This window comes from Scophthalmus maximus, chromosome 10, assembly GCF_022379125.1.
Source record: "Scophthalmus maximus strain ysfricsl-2021 chromosome 10, ASM2237912v1, whole genome shotgun sequence".
Taxonomy (NCBI): domain Eukaryota; kingdom Metazoa; phylum Chordata; class Actinopteri; order Pleuronectiformes; family Scophthalmidae; genus Scophthalmus; species Scophthalmus maximus.
Window position 1 is genome coordinate 12,935,339 of NC_061524.1, and position 20,125 is coordinate 12,955,463.

The 20,125-nt window shown below is 44.5% G+C and overlaps 2 protein-coding genes across 2 annotated transcripts in view; both read left to right on the forward strand.

Moving 5' to 3' along the window:
* Positions 1 to 845: 845 nt before the first annotated feature.
* On the forward strand, positions 846 to 8,244 carry kcnk1b (potassium channel, subfamily K, member 1b). The gene is made up of 3 exons (XM_035605815.2): positions 846 to 1,359; positions 3,340 to 3,735; positions 5,468 to 8,244. The coding sequence occupies exons 1-3, from the start codon at positions 1,005 to 1,007 to the stop codon at positions 5,722 to 5,724; spliced, it is 1,008 nt and encodes a 335-aa protein (XP_035461708.2). The 5' UTR covers positions 846 to 1,004; the 3' UTR covers positions 5,725 to 8,244.
* A 7,238-nt stretch (positions 8,245 to 15,482) lies between these two features.
* slc35f3b (solute carrier family 35 member F3b) overlaps positions 15,483 to 20,125 on the forward strand; it is a 44,873-nt gene continuing 40,230 nt past the window's right edge. Inside the window, exons 1-2 of the mRNA XM_047335320.1 lie at positions 15,483 to 15,727; positions 16,602 to 16,816. Coding sequence (XP_047191276.1) covers positions 15,630 to 15,727; positions 16,602 to 16,816 — 313 coding nt within the window. The 5' untranslated portion in view covers positions 15,483 to 15,629. The remainder of the gene's footprint in view (positions 15,728 to 16,601; positions 16,817 to 20,125) is intronic.

Genomic DNA, 20,125 nt, shown 5'->3' on the forward strand with positions numbered 1-20,125 from the left:
GTATTACTTCTTTGGGATTGGGAAGGACAATGAGGTCAGAACAATGACTTATTCCTGACCTTTGTTCCATTTTAAATGCAAAATAAATTATAAAACTGCTTGTATAGTTTTTATAATTTTCTTTATTAATCAAGTAACCTACTCCGTCTATGACGCACAGTTTGTATCAAGGCGTATTGCATCTGTTGCCTTGACGGACCAGTTCTCCCTGAAGCCAAACCTCCATGACCCAAACGTCTCCTACGTATCAGGGCGTTGAGAAATCCTCCCAATCGCCTCATTATGTATGACAAAAAACAAAAGGCGGAGAAAAAAGTTGACAATCGCCGAAACCGGTTGAAAGTGAAAGACATCTCGACGGATCACCTGGGAGGAGAGGAAGGGCCTCTTACGTCATATGGCCTTCGTCGTCACCACATCACTTGCTGCCTTCAGGTGTCATATGAAGCTCGGAGAAATACAAAGATAGATACTGCCGACTCAGGAGCCTTAAACTTTGTTTTTGTTTTTTCGGAAACAACTTCCAACATGTAAATTGTTTATAACAGTTTATAAATTAAACCGATTTTTGTAGCCTATGATACCGACCAAAAGGCAAGTGCAAAGAGCGTCGAGCTTCTTTGAACTAATTTGTTAATGACATTATTTTTGTGTGAAGACGACTTCACATCACTAAGTCAGTATTCTCCGTCCACTGTGTCTTCAAATAACCACAACCTCGAGTGCCAAATGAGATTTGTGTTGTTGTTGTTGTCAAAAACACGGTTGTTCTCATCACAACATATTTGCCATTTCCGACTGCACGTGAAAGCCTCAAGAGCCACCGCAGGTTGGGGGGGGGGGGGGGGAGGAAGAGCGTCTACCGTTGAGCTTTGTCCGTGAAAACACCCTCCGCTGCGGGATATAACGGCGTTATAACACGCGGGGCGGCCAGATCGATAACGTCAGCCCATCATCACGATCGTTACTTGACGTTGGGGAGGTGGGGGCGCGACGCACCAAACATGCTTCAGTCTCTCGCCGGCAATTCCTGCGTGCGCCTCATCCAGAGTCACAAATCGACGTGGTACTTCGCGTCGCTCGTCGCCGGCTACCTCCTGTATCTGGTGTTCGGCGCCGTGGTCTTCTCCTCGGTGGAGCTGCCGTACGAGGACGTGCTGCGCCAGGAGCTGCGGGCCCTCAAGAGGCAGTTCCTCCAGGAGAACGAGTGTCTCTCCGAGGAGCGCCTGGAGCGCTTCCTGAAGAAGGCGCTGGACGCCAGCAACTACGGGGTGTCCATCCTCAACAACGCGTCGGCCAACTGGAACTGGGACTTCACCTCGGCGCTGTTCTTCGCCAGCACCGTGTTGTCCACCACAGGTGAGTCTGGGCCCACGGCAACGCGCGGGCGCGTGTGTGTGTGTGTGTGTGTGTGTGTGTGTGTTGGGGTGATGCTGCAGGTGCAGATATGCAGCATTACAATTCATATTACATCCTGCATTAGTCTCGGATGCGAGCACGAGGCACCACCAGGCCGTGGCCCACCGAGCATCACCAGCAGTCAGTGGAAACAACAAAAACACACAACATGTGACGCGTTCAGGCTAAAGTCATTAAACCACGTTGTTGTGACCATCCCAAGATTTCATTCAGACCATATAACTATACGTTGGGGGCTTATGCTTATTACGGAGTATATGTTAATGTCACTTATCAAGAGTCTGTCGATCAAGTTATTGGACAGTTCTTTATTTTGTGTGTGGGTTTATGTATGTGTATGTTTGCCTGCACACATATTGGCTAAGATACATTTATGTTTGTACTCTATAGCTTTTTTTTTCATGTTCAATGTTAGAAAAAAAGTTATATTTCTTTATGTAAGGAGCATTTACCCTTTGTCTTACCTGAGTACAGAAGTTAAAACCATTATTTTGTACTAACTTACATTCATGCTCACACATTGAACACATGAGTGCTTTGCACACACGTCATTTCTGCAGAGGATCAGTCATCATGCAATGTATGTATCTGATCTCCAGACAGTGTGAGGGACACACGGACATTAATCTCCACCAGCAAATCACTAATTCATTTTTAGTTTACATCTGTAGGTATTTAGACCGGGGTTTTTTCTGTGTGTGCATCAAGTCATTTTGCTGTTATCTCACATTGCAACAGAACGTGGGTTGCAGATACTCGTCAGTATACGTATGGAACTTTACACAAGGCAGCACTTATCTGTGAGGTTTCAACATATGAGGCACACACACACACACACACACACACACCCTGCAGCGATCTGCGTAAATCTCCTTGTCTCTTGTTTAAGCCTCAACAAGATTCTGTTGATGATGGTTTAACAGAAGCTCGACAGACATCCACATCGGATGGAGCTTTCTTTATAATAGTTGAGTTGTCTCTTTTTTTTTCTTTTATCAATGTCAGTGGCACCTCTTTTGATCCTCACCCCCCCACCCCCCTGCAAACCATTATCGTTGGATTTAATAATACATTTGTTACGACAGACAGAGCAGTTAGAAATTATATTACCAGACACCACGATGGGATTACCTGAGTGCAGTCACACATCATTTTATTTTTAATCACAGATGTAGCTGCATTGTGTTTCAAGCCAACAGCAAGTTGTTTGGGATACACATACCCACATACGTTTTTTCATTTGCACACTTTTGTGAGTGAGCCACAGTATTTTTACCACTCTTGTGAGGTTCACCTCATGAGAACATGAAAGGCTTCTAAAAGGAGGCCATTAGGTCAAGGCCTTTCTCAGTGATTCTCCTCCACCTGGCTGCAGTCGACCCGTTTTTCTCGTTTGTCATTCTGTTTAGTGGAGGACTCTGTCTGTTCCTCTTTCTTGCTTCAGGCCATTTGCTTTTCAAAGAGCAAGTATACTCAGCAAACATCACCTGCATTGGTGAAGCTTAGATAAGTCCGAAACAGACTGAATATCAAAACCTGTTGGAGGAGATGATGTGTGATTCACATGCTAAAAAACAATAACAGTGTTTCAATAAGAGTTTGTTGTTTGCTGTGCTGCTTTGTATTTTAAGGACATTTTCCCCATTTTTCTTATAATGGAGTGTAAAAATTGTGATGATCCTGAGTTGAGATTTGCACACAAAATATAATATTATTAATATTATATTATTATTATTAGTAGTAGTAGAAGTAGTAATGGTATAATGTATTTCATTGTATATTGTACTTTGCCCTTTACTCTGACTCGCTGCCACTTACGACAACAAAAGTATCCAGTCAGTAAATAAATGAATCAGAACTGTAAACAGCACATTGTAAATTGCTCAAAATGAATTAAAAGTGCTGTATGTCTTCCTACAGGATATGGTCACACGGCACCTCTGTCCGATGGCGGGAAGGCCTTCTGCATTATCTACTCGGTGATTGGCATCCCCTTCACCCTCCTCTTCCTCACGGCCGTGGTGCAAAGGATCATGGTGTTCAGCACGCGGAGGCCCGTCACGTACTTCCACACGCGCTGGGGCCTGTCCAAGCCGCTGGTGGCCATCGTTCACGCCACCCTGCTCGCCACGTTGGCCGTCTCGTGCTTCTTCCTCATCCCGGCCGCTATCTTCTCGGCGCTTGAGGAGAACTGGAACTTCCTGGAGTCCTTCTACTTCTGCTTCATCTCGCTGAGCACCATTGGCCTGGGGGACTACGTACCCGGGGAGGCCACTAATCAGAGGTTCAGGGAGCTCTACAAAATGGGCATCACTGGTAAGTGCTGATGGTTGTTTGTGTTCGGCGCCACTGTATTTCCACTGCAAGATGGTGATAGCTGTAAGGTCTATCATTAAATCCCCATAACCGTCACTTTCATCCTTATTGAGGTGTTTTCTATGTTACTAAACCACACATCATTACTGATTACGGAAGCACAGAAGATATTACAGTGAAATGACGGGCTCACAATAATAGTGCCTGTGTTTTCAAATCAGTGCCATATTTCTCATAGACTCTGTTGCTTCCCGTTTGAAAGAGGATACAACTGCTTCATTTGTTTACACTGGAGGAACAGCACTTTCTTCCTTATTGAGCCATAAAGCAAACCAACAATGAAACCCTATAAATCCTATATGTATTTGGGCCACGCTATCTAATATGTTTCTCAGAGTTTATGTTGTAATGATTTGCTGGCATGAGAATATTACATGTTGCGGGTTCAATGATAGTGAACGTTGAGCCACCTAGTAGTGACATATGCAGCAGGGTGTCTTTTGCCCTGTTGAGTGCTTGTGTTAAAAAAAACACACTGATGGAAACGATTAAGCTTAACCCATAATTATATACATGTTAGTAGTTGTAGCTTTGAACCAGCTGTTGCACTTAAATTTATAATCCACGTAAAACCACCAAAATATGGTGTTAGAGACGTAAAGAGAGATGATTTCTTATAGATTTATAAATCATGCCCTGAAAGATATAAGAATCATTGCTACAGATCCGATTTTCCTCTGGTTTTCAAATAAGCTGCTACTGCAAAACAAAAAATAAGGAGAAATGAACCACCGCACCCTCAAACTGATCAATATTACTATTCTAAATGTGGAAAACGCATTATAAGGGTTCACTTGCAATTTATGGTAATTTGTTTCTACACTTTGGATGTTGTGAATCTGTACAATTTGTACAATGTGTCAGGCCGTAGCAGCAGAGACAGCCGTGACAGAATGTGTTTGTTTGTGCAAACGTCTCCAGGACAGACACACTTGTACAATGTTCTCAGTGGAAACTCTCTAAGTGAAGAGGCATCACTTCTGTCTGTAATCACGTTTGGAGCATTGAAACCGAAGAGTCGCACAGTTTGTGGTTGGCTGAAGTGTTGATTTTTGTGTTAAGCAGTCATTTTTAGATTTTCATCTGGGTGTAGCCCCATTCTGTATACACGCAGTAGAACTTCTGCTTTCTGATTTCCAGATGAAAAACTGTTGAATGCAAATACACATTGAAAACATGTCACTTCCGCGGACTGTATTATTCTTAGAAAGAAAGGGGGTTTCACATGAAATCATTTCCTTGATAGTGCTGTAAAACCCCCTACTATTAGTATAGACGGTAACCGTGCTATTAGAGTAGCTGCATTATGGCTTCAGCACTGTGCAAAAACTGTTTCTCTGTCTGACTGTTCAACACACGCACGCACGCACACACACACACACACACACGCACGCACGCACGCACGCACACACACACACACACACACACACACACACACACACACACACTGTTCGTGATAGTATGGCTAGCTCGCCACTGCCCTCTTGTGTCAGCGCGTATAAACAACAGATTTGGGACAACAGTGAAGAAATGCATTCCTTGGCCTACAGACAATTCGTGACAGTAAAAAAGTACCATAACAATTCAGTTAAGCTCTTCCACATACCATGAATCTAGAGGGATGTCAAAGTGATTTCTTGTCAAAGTAGTTAATGTGTGTTTCTCCCGTCAGTCTACCTGATCCTGGGTCTGATCGTCATGCTGGTGGTGCTGGAGACCTTCTGCGAGCTGCAGCAGCTGAAGCAGCTGAGGAAGATGTTCTACCTGAAGAAGGACAAGCCGCAGGACCGCCTCATCATCTTGGAGCATGACCACCTGTCCTTCACCACGGTGTCCAACAGAGCCTTAGCCCACCACGAAGACAAAACCCATCCGTTTGTCAGTGTCTCAACCCTCGTCACTCCCATCGACGACCCCATGATTCAGTAAAACAAACAGCAGGGTTCCGCGTCTGCTGAAGGATTAGATTATAAACATCGGGGGGGGGTAATGCTCGCTAGACTATACATCGGTAGAATGAGTAGATCACAGACGTTCTGCAATGCTCAGCCCTGCACATTTTAGTAGTGAAAACTAGCTCAGACTATTCAGATCAAACAAACAATCTCCTTTACAGAGCCACAATACTGGCAATATAGTGCTATGCGGCAGATATTAAATTTATGCACATTAATTAGGGTTGAAATTAAGATTTACCAGTTACTGTGAAGTCAAAGTCAGTGATAAAACGAAAAGCCTGCTGCTGTATTAATGACTCGCAGGAGCTTAGCTCCGCCATGAACTCTTATTTATTGCACATTTAGGAAAAGTAATTGGTCTCTTAAATCTAGATGAAATGTAGGACACCTATCTGTAGTCTGTCACAAAATAGTACATAAATATGTTTGTATCTTATGAAGAGATGCTGAACAGGTACGCTGACTGTACATAACCAGGTGAAGGATGTGAAGTATAATGTCATCTTGAATGAACACACCTGAAGATGAGCCAGAGTGTAGCCACGGCATAAAGCAAATTGAGTAATTCAATCTCATTTTACAATTTTTAACATTACTTTTGTTGCAAACAGAGGGGGAAGCTCTGAAACGCCCGATTGTGATATTTTCCATTGGCTTCAATTGTTTTTTTTCGAAGAGTTTTTTGGGGGGTCAGGGGCCTGTTTTTCCATTGCACACTGTGTGTCACATGGTGGACTGAAGACGAGGTCGCTGTCGACCCTGAACGAAGCATCTGCATAGTTTACATCTGTGTAGTTTTGCTCTCTATGTTTTGTTATTATTATATTTGTTATTTTTGGGCTCATCTTCACCGGGCTGTTACTTCTTCTGGTTGAGCTCCGCATTGTCACATTTCATTGCAAGGGGAGATATCCAACCCAAGATGTGTGTATTTTCTCAGCATGTTGCAGTGCTATTTGGAAGCGGGGTGATAAGCACTATAATTTATTGATTTTTGTGTGAAAGGCTTAATGTGTGCTGGACTGTGTGAAAAAAAAAGAAAAGGGAAAGGAGGTTAGCCCAGTTTAAAAAGGGAACCACAGGGCGCTGGCTGGCCCATTGCATTTTTCAGTCAATAGAAAGAGCTCAGTTTGCACATGTACTGGAACCAGGCAGTGGTACAAAAAAAAAGTTTGGGGGATTTCTATGAAAGGAAAAGGAGGTTGTTCCAAAGATTTCATCTGTAAACAGGAAATTTTTTTTAATTGAAAAAGACGATTAAGGCTTGACAATTGAGAGCAAGACATTGAAGAGAATCTATTTTACTGTATTGACATCATTTGAATGTCAAAATGTATATTTTTAGATATGGCACGAGGAACATTTACAAAATGTTGTCAGCGATCCGTGAAGGTAATTCTGTACTTAAATCGGCGCATTAGGGAAACTTGAAAATATAAATTCAACATCCCAGTTCTAATTATCTACCACGTCAGTTTAAATCTCATCACCCGACGACAACGACGACTTTCCAGAGTTTGAATTAAAACCAGTGGATCTCCACTTGCATGTTTGCAAGACACTGACATTCAACTCCTTATGTGTGTTTTTGAAAATGTGTTTCTAGCAGGAGGCGAAAAGTATCGATTACATGCTCTTACCATCCGAAGTGTACAAAAAAAGAATCGGTCTTATCAACGTGTCAGTCTCCGTTTGCTGCTGAATTTTTGACCTCATCTGTCTCTGCTGCATCGCTACATCCACACACAGTTGCAGTGTTTGATAAAGTCTTGAATGTAATGTTTTTTTTTAAAAACCCTGTTTGCTATAGTGAGATTCGAGGCCTGACCAGAGTGCAGCATTACCTCTTGCTGCTCCGCTGGCTCTGTGAGCTTAGTAGTGACAAGTGTCACGACGACTTGCGAATTCAGCACCTGAGTTACTCCCTCGTCTTAAATACTGTGTTTTATAGATGAGTGGTATTGTTGTTGATTTTATTTTTCCACCAGTCTGGGCCTTCATGCAAACTGTGACACTCTGCATACTGTCTGCGGAGAAAAACGTGTCGGGGTTTCTCTTACTGTTTTCGTAGATCCGTTAAATAGATCAATGTCAAGGCTTTGTCCCCTCAGCGTTCCTGTGTTCGTCACCATACAGCCTGTCCCGAGGCTGAGAGCTGCCGGGTAACGTCTTTCTAGTTCTGTCTAGAGAGTAAACATTGTGTCAAGGATAACTGATGTGAGCACACTGACATTCATTATTTATGCAGACAAAATTGATACGTTTGGTTGATTTAGGAGCAGGTTTGAGTACATATCTCTCCAGTCGTTGCGGTGCATACTGTAGATATGTGGGCACAGTTGAGTATTTTCGTGCTGCTGTACCGATATTGTACAGGTTTGCCAGGGAGCACAAAGGTTTTTTGTAAAATCCATTTCAGCATAAAAAGTGACTTCATGAACTGTAAAATATCAGTGTGTCTTCAATAAAGTGTTGCTTTGTTATAACTTAATGTGACTAATTGTTTTTTTTTCCCCCAAATTACTATAATATCCAGCTCCATATAGTGTAGAAGCTAAGTGTCAAAAAGCATAGATATTAGCTGGTTTGGCAGGAGGAAATGTGCTCTGGTAGCAGTTTCAGTTGTGTGCCTGCAGCCACACGTGTGATTATATAACATATTTACCATAAGAGTGAACTTCAGTTGCCATGTGTCTTTGTACACACAGAACCACTTGAGTGAACTGGAAAGAAGAAGAACAACACGTGGCAATGCATGTGATTATCTCCAGGGTCTTGTGAAGCTTAGAAAAAAGACAGAATAAGAAAGAAAAAAAATTAAATTGTTGGTACTTGAGCACACAATTTTAGTCATTCATCTATTCCTTGCATATGACGTGGAGCGGGATGTTTAGCACATCTTTGTCTCCATCACAGAGGAGCAGTAATTGAAGTTGGAGGCGAACAAGAGGCTCACCAATGTCCACGAGGGTGATGAACAGAACATGCTTCCTTATCTGGGCATAAATAGCGACGACTTGCAAATCAGACTCATTATATGTGGCACTTGACAAATGAGAGGACAGCGTTAGCTGTTGAACAACACTGATTGATTAACAATGGCAACATGCAAAGAACATGACACAAAGATCTCAAATCTTGCAAGGAAACAGCAATATGTAACGGTCTGTTTTATGGCTATAGGAGGTGTACGTCTCTCCAAGGCGAGCACATTAAATTGGGTATGTGTGCTGGCCCCTCGTCCAACAAATTCAAAAGGAAAAAATAATGCAATACTTTTGTTTTTATTCAGCAGCTGTATGTCTCACTGAACAGAAGTGTAATTACCTCTGACAGGCAGGCATCTCTTCACTGCAGAGCCACTGAGCCCTCATCCACGATGTCAAGTGAAACTGCCTGAAATAAGAGGAATTGAAAGCGGCACCTCCTGGCAAACGCACTTATTGGGCGCACATTCGCGAGAACAACAATTATCCGTGGGCGAAGAGGAACTGGACGTAAAAGTTGAAGAGCGCCAGCCAGTTTGATATTGATACACTATCCATCCTGTATTCAGGATCAGCACCAAATATCTATTGAGCCTGTTCATCTATCTGATGCAACTGAAACATATCAGACAATACTCAGATCACCATCGCTGCTTTAATGTATGAAATCTGCTTAAATTCATGTGACTGCATTTAGTCCTATTACATTTTCCTGCTACTGGTACATTTAAGCTGTAACAGTTGTGAAGTGGACATGCTACGGTGGGCAGTGATCGGCATTAAACTGCATCTTTCTAGTTAAAAATCGAAATATTCCATCTTGCGTCTGTACAAGACAAGCTTCAAGCTTCAGCTTCATGAAAAACAAATATGATTTGATTGAGTTTTTGTGTTTTTTTGGGGGCGGGGAAACACTATTGAATAAAAAGCTGCAAATTGAACAGTGATATCACATTTACTGACTTCAACAAAACATCTCCCACCTTTGGTGTACCACATTCCCAGCTACAAGTGCACCTGGCCTTTAGGGCATCATATCCTCTAATGCCCCCCCCCCCCCCCCCCCCCCCCCCCCATTTCATCTCCATTATTCGCTCTGTAATTTGTACCCATGCACAAGCTCGTACATACAGTGCAATTGTCAGTAGATGCAAGCGAGCTGTCTGTCAGGAGTGTATCGGAGCAGAACAGGACAATCCCCCGAAGACCCTGCTCTACACACCAGAAGCGTCTTGTCATTAATATTGCTATTTGATCTTCTTGCATCGTTCATACAGGGAGCTACCTGAGCCTGAGTGGCTGCGATAAAAGAATTCAGCCTGATGCCTAAACCCTGCAAACAGAGGGATTTTTTATCTCTGTGCGGCTGGAATCGAGAGCTGAATCTGGAGCTATATTCTTGAAGGAATCCGGATCTGGGGCACGAATAATGCAGGAGTGCCGTGTTGCAGTTTTTGGTACATAGAAAAAACACTCGCCGCAGAAAAGCGCCCACGAGACGTCTGTGTAATGCTTGATATTTCATCAGTCAGGGTTTTACATCAGCTCCTCATACACCAGTGGTCCAAGAACTCAGGGGTCAAACAGGACAGGACTGAGGCAACGACCAGCATCTCTACCCCATAGCGCTGCTATGGGGTCTATTTATATCCTGATGTAAACACTGGAACTATGGGGATGCAGGAGGCCTCAAGCGCAAACCATTCCCCACTGCCAACTCTGTAACTGCTCTCATCCGCTAACTGCAAACGCAGTGGTTTCATTGTTGCCGGTGAGCGAGAGAGTGTCGATTATATTTCACAAATGATAACGTGGATTTCCTTTAAGAGATGACTTGTGCATTTGAGATTGTGTTTGAGGGCGAGTGCAATTTTGTCGGCCTTAAAATGCTGCCAGTCATATATGAATACACATGCACACACAGCAAACACTTACAGCGGCAGGATGTACACGCGGCCCTGGTTTGCACGTGCAAGAGGTGAGACAGTACGGACGGGAGCAGAAGGAGGGAGGAGAGAAAAGAGGAAGGGGCCATGGGGATGCTGCAGCCATTGGCTTTCTCTCTCGCGCGACCGCTCTGCAGTGAAACCGCCATCTCTGCAGTGGGAGAGAGCATCAGGAATCAGAGCTGGCTCCATACAGCAACATTTCTAGGTGTTGGATAACAAACATGAATACGTGAAAAAAGCAACGGGGAAAAAATAAATGTGTATAATCCGCCGTTCTTTTCCCAAGGGTTCAGACTGTTGACAAAAAGCATCACAGACTGAAACATCATCAGTCCGGCTGGTGAACAGCTGAAGCACTAGAGCTGACACGTGGGCGAGTCCGATCTGAATGGTATTCTGACGAGCAAGCGCGTGGAAGTGTTGAGAAGTTGCAGTGACAACTAATCAGATGATAATAAAAAAGACAACGAGTCTTTGACCAACACATATTAAACACACGAGGGAGCAACACCGGCAAATGTAATTGCCGTGTCAGTTATTCAGCCCTAACACAATGATGGGGTTGTTTTAAATTACATCCAGTGCAAAAAACAGCAACATGGCTGTGAATGACTAAAGGAACCCAGCTCTGTCGCTGATTAATCTGACAGCTATATGTGCAGAGCAGAGCTCACAGTCAATGTGTCAATGAAAAGAGAGCATCTCTGAAGTTTTCCGGTCCTTTCGTTGTAATAGCAGCACCAGGAGAGGCTACGCTCGGATGCTTCCAGAACTGAAGTCATGTATTTTTGTCTGGTTTTCAGCTGTCAAAAAAACAAACAACAACACTAAAAAGAGAACATCTAAGAATGGAAATCAGGACAGCTAAATCTGGCCAGAGAAGGAGACGGAAGTTGCCAGTCTTTTTTTCTTCCCAGTCGAGCCGTTTGCCTGGGCAGCTAACCGGTCCACGACGCTGACACACGACGGCACCAGCAGGTCCTCACATCCTCAGAGATTCGGCCGGTTTCTCCCCAGCTGAGTGTCAAGCTGACTAAAAATGGCTGCTGAATAACAAAATATACCCCGAAGAAATCACACATGCCCCTGGGACCACAGGGTGCCAATTCCATAAAGGTTAGACGTGTCCTTCTGGCTGAAATAACAATTCAGCGCACATCACCTTCTTCAACCGCAGAGGAATAACTGGGTCTCTCCGGGTCTTAACAGTATGTGTTGGTATATAAGCAAATGTAAAAGTCACTAATCGACCCCGGAGTGATGAGAAATAAAACGTTTGAAACCCTCAAGTACTTAAACACGCAGAAATGAACGTGACCTTTTTTTAACTGGCTCAGAGTTTCACTTCTCTCTCCGCGTCAGCCAATCAGCAGTAGTCTGTCACACTGTCTCCAGGCCGGGAGCTGCATGAAATATTGATGGTGAGAACAAAGAGGATTCACAATATATAGTGTACAAAAAAAACAAACGCTATGCAACCAGAGGGACACAGGGGGATTTAATTTGAGTTTTAATTTCACTAGTTGTGCCTTCACACACAGCACTGGTTTTTATGCATTACATTTTTAAGAAATTATACGTAAAATATTCAACCTTTTCTATTTTAAAACTGATGATTTTTATGACTATAGTCTGTTTTAAAAAAAAATCTCTGCTGATTTGTATGACTAGTCTGTTTAGTTGCGCTGCCACTGCAAGGCACTTTATTATGTGGATTTTGAAAATCGCTCTATAAATAAAGTGTATTATCATTATCATCATCATCATTATTGTTATTGATGGAGATTTGCTGCTCAAGGTTTCTAACATCCAAGCTCTTGTTTCTGACTAAGCACTGAATTAAGTCTTTGAGGGAAAAGAGTTAAAGTTGAAGTCATGATGGAGGACAGTGAAATCTGGATACTGCTCTGTTTATTGCCATGACTACAGACATTACAGGTAACCTGGACCCATGCACTTTGAAAGATATGGACCATCACATGTTCAGGGGTAAACACTAATGGGCTGTAAATATCCAAAAGCTGTCATCTAAATGAACTTCTTTCAAAACCGCAATAAGGAAGCTTTGATCAGAGCAAAGTTGGGAAATCAAACAAGAGTTATAAACCTTATAAACAAAATTCTATAATTACAGCATGTGTTGACGTTCAAAGACCCTTCTTCTCGGCAGATATTCTGACTTATCATTGCTGTGAATGCCAGTTACACTTGTGACTCACAGGTGAGCAATTCTGCTGTGAGAAAACTTTAGATACCTTTTTTTTTTTCCATGACTGACATTTTGACATGTTATGTGGCAGGAAAAGCACAGGCGTCATTAAATCACAGTAATAATGGCTGCATTGCATTTTACTGTCGTGAGTCACACGAGACATCTGATGGAATGGAGCCATTTGTTCACGTTGTAATGCAGATGTGTGCTGTTATAGCCAGACAAAACGTCCACAGGAAATGATTTTATGAAAACGAGCAGAACATTAGCAAATATCTTTATACAACAAAAGATTACTGCTATCAATATTTTACAGCTTGTGTGCGAAACAAGAATTTGGACGATCCTTGCGGCTCTCACTTTGTCCCTGATCCATATTTAGAAAGGAAGCGCAGTGCCCCGTAGATCAGGGCACCAATTAAATCGCTGTTAGAGGTCTGCTGAAGTGGAAGGCGGTGTGCCAGTTGACAGTGGGTGACTGGAATACATCAGCAATCCTTTCACACACTTCTGCTTTGATATTCATGAGCTGGGGAAGGTGTCCATACTGTGAACAGTGTGTATTACTGACGGTGTTAACAGAGAGGATGGACTTGGCTCTGAGGCTGAGCTGTGAAGTTGAGAGGTGCATTGTGCGAGACGAACCTGATCCCCCGCTCCTCCCCAAGACTGTCAATGGGAGGTGTTGACCCTGCTTATTGATGACTGGACTCCACTTTTTTTTTTTTGCCTGAGTAAGCGAAGGCCCAACCCGTCCCCACAACCCCCCCGCCCCCCGCCCCCACCCCCGCTGGCCACTGATCGATGCAAAACCTGTCCACAAAAAACAGTCGGTGCACTCGTGCTGCTCCCTCCGCAGTCGGGAGCCCACAGAATGCCGACGCAATGCAGCCAGTGGACCACAGACTTGGGACCTATAGCCGACACTGTGCCCACTCATGCAAGGTAGAGCTCCACTCCTCCTGATTGTTGTACATGTATGTGCTGCTGTAGCAAAGGATGCAACAGAATTTGATTGTTACTTTGTCACACTTGATAGAGAAATATAGAAGGAGCATGAAGTGCAGAAGTTTTGTTTTGGGGCTAATCCGTGAAAGAGTTTCAATAGAATCACAACTGCATTTGCTGACAGTCATGAGTCACTTGTTCTTAGCAACAAAACTCACAAAGTGTAATGTTAATGCTGCACAGGCAGACAAAGACTGTCACTTTCCATGCAGATTTAATCACCACCAGGGAACATAATCATCCCATTACTGGACGCATTGCTCTGATTGGATGTAATCAACATTATCCCTGTAACAGTGGTATTGAAACAGACACATGTTCTACTGTTAAAAGTCCACCCCTATTCACCTGTATTTCTTTTGCTCTTGCCATCATCTTGAAGTGCCGATGGACTCCTTATGTAAAGTAGACCATGAATAATAGAGCAAAGGGGACTCCCGTGAATTACAGGGAGATTTACGGCGATAGTTATTGGGGAGAAGTTCAGCAGCCCTGGTGAATGTACTAGCCCATGAGACTTACACTCGCTTTTGACAGGCCAAAATGGAAGATGCCCTTTGCATTTCATTAGAAAATTGCAGCCCTTCATAAGAAACTGTTTTATTTCATGCTTTTTAAGGTATCTTCATGATTGTGCATGTGATACTTGAATTCCTTTGCTGGCAAAGAAAAAGATCTTAAACAGCCTGGATTTGAGCAGTTTCTGGCTTATTCTGCATGATGAAGGAGCCAAATTAATTTGTCTTGCATGCAGACAAGACATTAAGTGAAGAGCAACAACAGACGAACCAGGAAAACGAGGCAATAAATGTTGAAAAAGCAAGAGTAAAGTTTAAGTATTGTGGCTGATAAAAATGTCCTGAAGTGTAAAAGGGGCAATTGACCTTTTTCTCCCCCCAAGACATAAGCAAAAGTTATCATCAAGAGAGTTGTGATATTTTATGTGTTTTTTTTCTACTTTTATGCTTGACAGTCTTATAAATAAAGCAAAACCTCGCTACCCGGAACATCTGATACTGTACCACAAATAAGTGGCACAGTCACCGTGTCCTCTCTGAATGTGACAGTTTGATGGAAAAGGACCGGAAAGAGACAGTTTTAAGTGCGTCTGCCGCTGGTCCCTGACTGGACCTTTTGAGCCACAAAGTCGCAGGAAAGAGCACAACACTTCTCTGACACTTCTGCAACGGACACGGGGGAGAGAGAGTCAGTGTATATAGGTGCTGACGTGTGCAGATGGAGATACAGGGGTCACTGGGCTCCTTGTGGGGCCAGATTCAATAGAAATCCAAAAACCTGCATGCCGTCTGGTCAGGGCCGTATCCCACATTTCACCATAGAGTGAATTAGAATCACTTTTAGAAACGGTGAACATATGATGTGTACATCATACGAAAATGCTCGGGGCACTCTGATAGATGTCAGGGTGATTCAGATCCCTCAGACTGGAACAGTGTATTTCTCTGCCTGTCAGTCTTGCAGATGAGGATTCATCCAGTGTCATCCGGTAGATGGCGCTGTGGCGGTGCCTCCGGGGAGCCGGCTCGCATCCACACAGAAGCGCGCAGCCTTCCCGACGTCGAAACAGTCTGTGCTGTGCAGTGGCAGGGCATATGTTTGGTGGCGGTGAGGTCGGAGCGGGACGAGGCTGCTTGTCTCCGTCAGGACTCGGTGAGGACTCCGGTTGTGCAGCAGCTGCCCTGCGCCTGTGGCCTTGAGGATGTACGGGGATGGAGAGGGCACGGTGTGGGACCGCGTCGCGCGGCCCCGCCGGGACTGCATGTGCTACCTTGGACCTCCGACTACTCTGATGCCGATGTAAGACGTTCAAAGTTTTACAATTGCCTTGCAGGCGAGCGACAGGAGTCAGGCCAGACCTGTTGCGCACTTGATTTCCCGGGCGCATTGATAAAGTCAACTGACTTTATAGGGCAGAAGTGTTTTAAAGTGGAGCCTAACTGTTATTCTACATATGAAACCCATTGTTTCACATTTGCCTAAATATGAATTATTTGAAGTCAGATTATTTTATGCACGTTGTTTTTTTAGGATGAGGCAGCACAGTGGTTGTTATGTGAGTGGATCAGTAAAGGTTTTGTTAATCGCATGTTGGTAGTTTCATAACAGCTCAGAGGCTTTCAGATCATCACTGTTAAGTTGTCAGGCACATTATATTATCAATATGCAAAATGTTTTTCGTTTTAAATCACCTAATGGACTCATGGTAACAATTATTAATACCCTGCTGTGTGGTAAAAGGTATTTATTCCGCGCGCAGTTTTGCGCACCAGTGGCCGTACACGAAGCCGGGCTGTCACAAGTGCTGCATTTCCAGCACCACAAATCACCCGCGATCGATTCATTCATGAGCCTATAATGGGAGTTTGCACGGCGAGAAGTGCACAACAGTTGCAGCACCCGTCACTCTGGCTCAGCGTCTCTCGCGCTGTTGTTGTGCGGACGCACGCAGGGCCAGTGGAGGATGATGATTTCTGCGCTGCACAAGAGAGGCCCTGCGGCCCCCCCCCCCCCCCCCGACGCCGGCTCTCCGCGGAACACACACAGCACCGACTCTTACTCCGATCGCATCGGGTCACGCGCGAAGTTCCCCAGCCTCCCCCTGGAGCCGAGGTCTCACTTTGTCCCGTGACGCCGCCAAAACCCCCTTGTGCTCTTGTTCCCTTCTTCCCAGCGGGATGCGCAAGTCGCCCGACGTGAGCCCCAGAAGGCTTTCGGACATCAGCCCGCAGCTCAGACAGCTCAAGTACCTGGTGGTGGACGAGGCCATCAAAGAGGAGCTCAAGTCCTCGCGCTCGGTCGAGGACATCAACAGCGCCTCCATAGAGGAGCGGATCCTGCGCATCACCGGCTACTATGGATACCAGCCTTGGAATGCGAGCTACAAGAGTGAGTCACACACTCACACACACACACACACACACACACACGCACACAGCTGTGAACTTGTGTTTCACTGCGGTGGTACACGCTGAGGTCAGGTATGAACTGCTGGCCCGCACCACCAGGGCTCTCAGTCACTGCCACACGTTAGACACTGGAGTCAGAGTGCTGATGAGAGTGGTGTCATAAAACAGTGCTCTGAAGCATCACTTAGTTTCTTTTTTTTTTGAAGGTGCAGCGTAATGCTGTGGATTTACCAACATGGTTAAATAGCCTGCTTTTATGTGGGCGCTGATGGGTCGGATAACTTAGTTTGAGAGTATGTGGTGTGTTAACCTGTGAGCAAGCATTTGTAGGCGAGTTAGTGAGTTCACAGGATGATGGAAATTTGCCCTGTCACATCGTTTTCACCAACCAGGGGCACAATGAGACATTCTGTGGCCTCCGGATTTAAGGTGGCGCACAACTTGTTTAAGAGAAATCAATCCTTTCCTCCTCCTCATCATTTACATTAACCTGAAGTTGATGTGAACGCAAAGTGCAGGGGGCTGGCGTTCCACTTTGTTCAGCGTGTGGGGTGCGTAAAAAAAAAGAGGGCTCTTCTCCATGTGAAAATAATGATTTATGGTCATGTCACCATGATGCTGCCCACATTCTCTTCATGATCATCACTGAATCTAATGCACCCCTCACTCAGACGCTCAGCCGGTGCTCTTGGTTGCTGCAGCCGGTGGAGCCAGTGTTTGCTTCAGAGGAGCTCACTGCAGTCAGACGCGTAGGAGCATTGCTCGCCGCGGTTGCTTCTTTGAAGGACAAAAAGTTGTCAACGCAGCTCTTATTATCCTCTCTCATGTCTCCGTCTCTTCATGACTTAAGTTGATTGGCGTCATTTGCCGTAACTGCTGCTGACTCGATGGCGGGATGATGCTGTATGCATAGATTACAGTCTTGCTTCATCTGGGATTTCTGTCTCACCGCGGCGGTGTCAGGACAAATCTCAAGCGTGGCAGCTGTCAATCCCTTTGTTCATTCGCCTGTTGAACTGCTCAGATGGGGGGGGGGGAAGGTTCAGGGCGGATTTTCGTGGCGGAACGACTTTTAGCTGCTAGATGATGGCAAATTTAGTAAATTTCATATGAGAGACTGCAAAATTAAAGCACTGCGTGGCTACTTCAAAATTGATAAGGCCTATCTATACCTTACATCTGAACGCCGCTGACTTCACTTCACAGGGCAGCTGCTGCTCAGATCGCAACGTGTCGGTGCTACCGGTGGCAGGAAGTGATGGTCATGTAAGGTGGAATATTTCACTATAGTCAGATGGAAAAGGGGAGACTGTTGTGACCATGACCGGACGACTGGATTTATTTGTATTGTAAATAGAAGAGGGGGTGCATGTTTGTTTTAACTTGATGAAAGATGTATTCATTTGAAATGTCCCCTTTGGGCCAACAAATCAAGAGTTGTTAAATCTTCCACCCTTGTTCATTCATATACATGGATCCTCTTCTTTCTTCTTCTTTATTTCCTTTTCTATATTACTTTTTATACACATTCAATACTGTGAATGGCTTACTCCATATCAATCTGAAATCACAGGGTTTTTATTTGCAATGGACTTATCCACTTCTAGGAGTTACAAACCAATTCCACCTTCTCATAATCCTCTATATTACTGCTGTTTTGCATTAAATTGCATTATTATAAAAGCTGTGGTGGAACAGACTTAATAACAAGTCGGGCCTGTTCGAGTGGGTTGTTTTTAATAAACTTAATGTGCTTGTCCAGTCTCCCAAAAGCAATAGACATTTCTCATCAAATGAGAGAAAAATGGAGGTGTTTTTTTTCCCCCACCAAAAATGCCACGTCTATATATTTAAAGAAAACATATACGCCTGGAAAAAGTTAACAAACAATCTGGCACTACTATAAATGCAAGGCCAATTCCTTCAGTTGGAAGGTTCAAAAGATGAATATGCGACGAGAGTTCAGAATTTCAGCTTTTATCTCCTGGTATTTACATGTCGATGTACCAGAATGCCCCGTTATGTGTGAGCAAAAGGAAAGGAACAGATACTTTAACTAACCCCTTTGCTTGCAATAATGAAAAACCTTGGACCCACCTGTCTTTTCCAGCTTTTTACTGCAGCCTCTTTCAGCTCTTATTGTTCTGGGAGGTGTTTCTCCTCCGTCTCCTCTTCAGGATGGGACATTCATGATCTATGGGGTTAAGGTCCAGTGATTAACTGTGGTACTTGCACACCAGGCTTGGCTTAAAAGTCATATATAAGTCATAGTATAACTTCATGGCAAAAGCAGGTCAGAAGGCAGTCGGATCAGGCACACAAATCCCAAAAGTGATGAGGCAAAAACGTAAGGTCAAAAAAGCTCTTTAGCACAGATCGGAAACCAGGAAAGACTACAGTAGGAGACTGCTGGAACGCTTGGACGAGGCATGAAGACGAACTGGCACAGAGACAGGGCAGCACGCAGACTAAATACACAAGAGGGGTGGAAATGATTGCACCAGGTGAAACACATACGGCCGTGGGGGGGGCAGACAATCACAGAAGGCAAAACCTGGGCAACGAGAAACGCCTGTCAGTCGCAGTGCGGACTTCAAGAATTGTAGTATTCGAGCAAAAGGCTCTACACACATCCGCAAATACCAGGGAATAAAAGATGAAATTACGAATGCTCGCACTGTGCTTGTAATGCTTCAGTGTACGGCAAAAACAAAGGAACCGGCCTCGCTGTTCCTTCCAGTAGTTCTTTGGGAGGCTATATATAGTGGAGTCTCTCCCATCTGTCCTTTGTGAAAGTCACTGTAAATGAAATATTTCACGACGTTACATCAGACATCTTTCCGTGTGTGTGGCCATCTGGGGAAATGTCCCTTTTTTCTTTTTTTTTTTTACCTAATTGACGTCCCATTTTGCCTTTTCGGGAAACGCTGAGCTCGTCCCGCCCGCTCTCGTTTCTGACAAATGAAGCCTAAAGCAAAATTAGAAACATGCCATGTTTCAAAAATCCACACGCGCTCCGAGCTCCTTCTGGCCCACCTAGCTGCTGCTGTGCTTCGTGGCGACAGAAGTGTCACTAGTCACAGATTGCACACAATTGCATGCCATGTGTTGCACAGAAGCAGCCCACGGGCCCTCCTCCTCCTCTGACACACACACACACACACACGCGCGCACGCACGCACACACACACACGCACACACACGCACACACACACACACGACTTGACTAAACGGGACTCGTGACGGGAAAGCAGCGGCTAATGGCTAAAGAGTTGGAGGGCTGATGCTGA

What these genes read in the sequence shown, in the direction of transcription:
- kcnk1b (XM_035605815.2), top strand. Translation starts at nt 1,005, where the DNA reads ATGCTTCAGTCTCTCGCCGGCAATTCCTGCGTGCGCCTCATCCAGAGT. An exon ending in CACCGTGTTGTCCACCACAG is followed by an intron (nt 1,360 to 3,339) that starts GTGAGTCTGGGC and finishes GTCTTCCTACAG; the next exon opens with GATATGGTCACACGGCACCT. An exon ending in CTACAAAATGGGCATCACTG is followed by an intron (nt 3,736 to 5,467) that starts GTAAGTGCTGAT and finishes TTCTCCCGTCAG; the next exon opens with TCTACCTGATCCTGGGTCTG.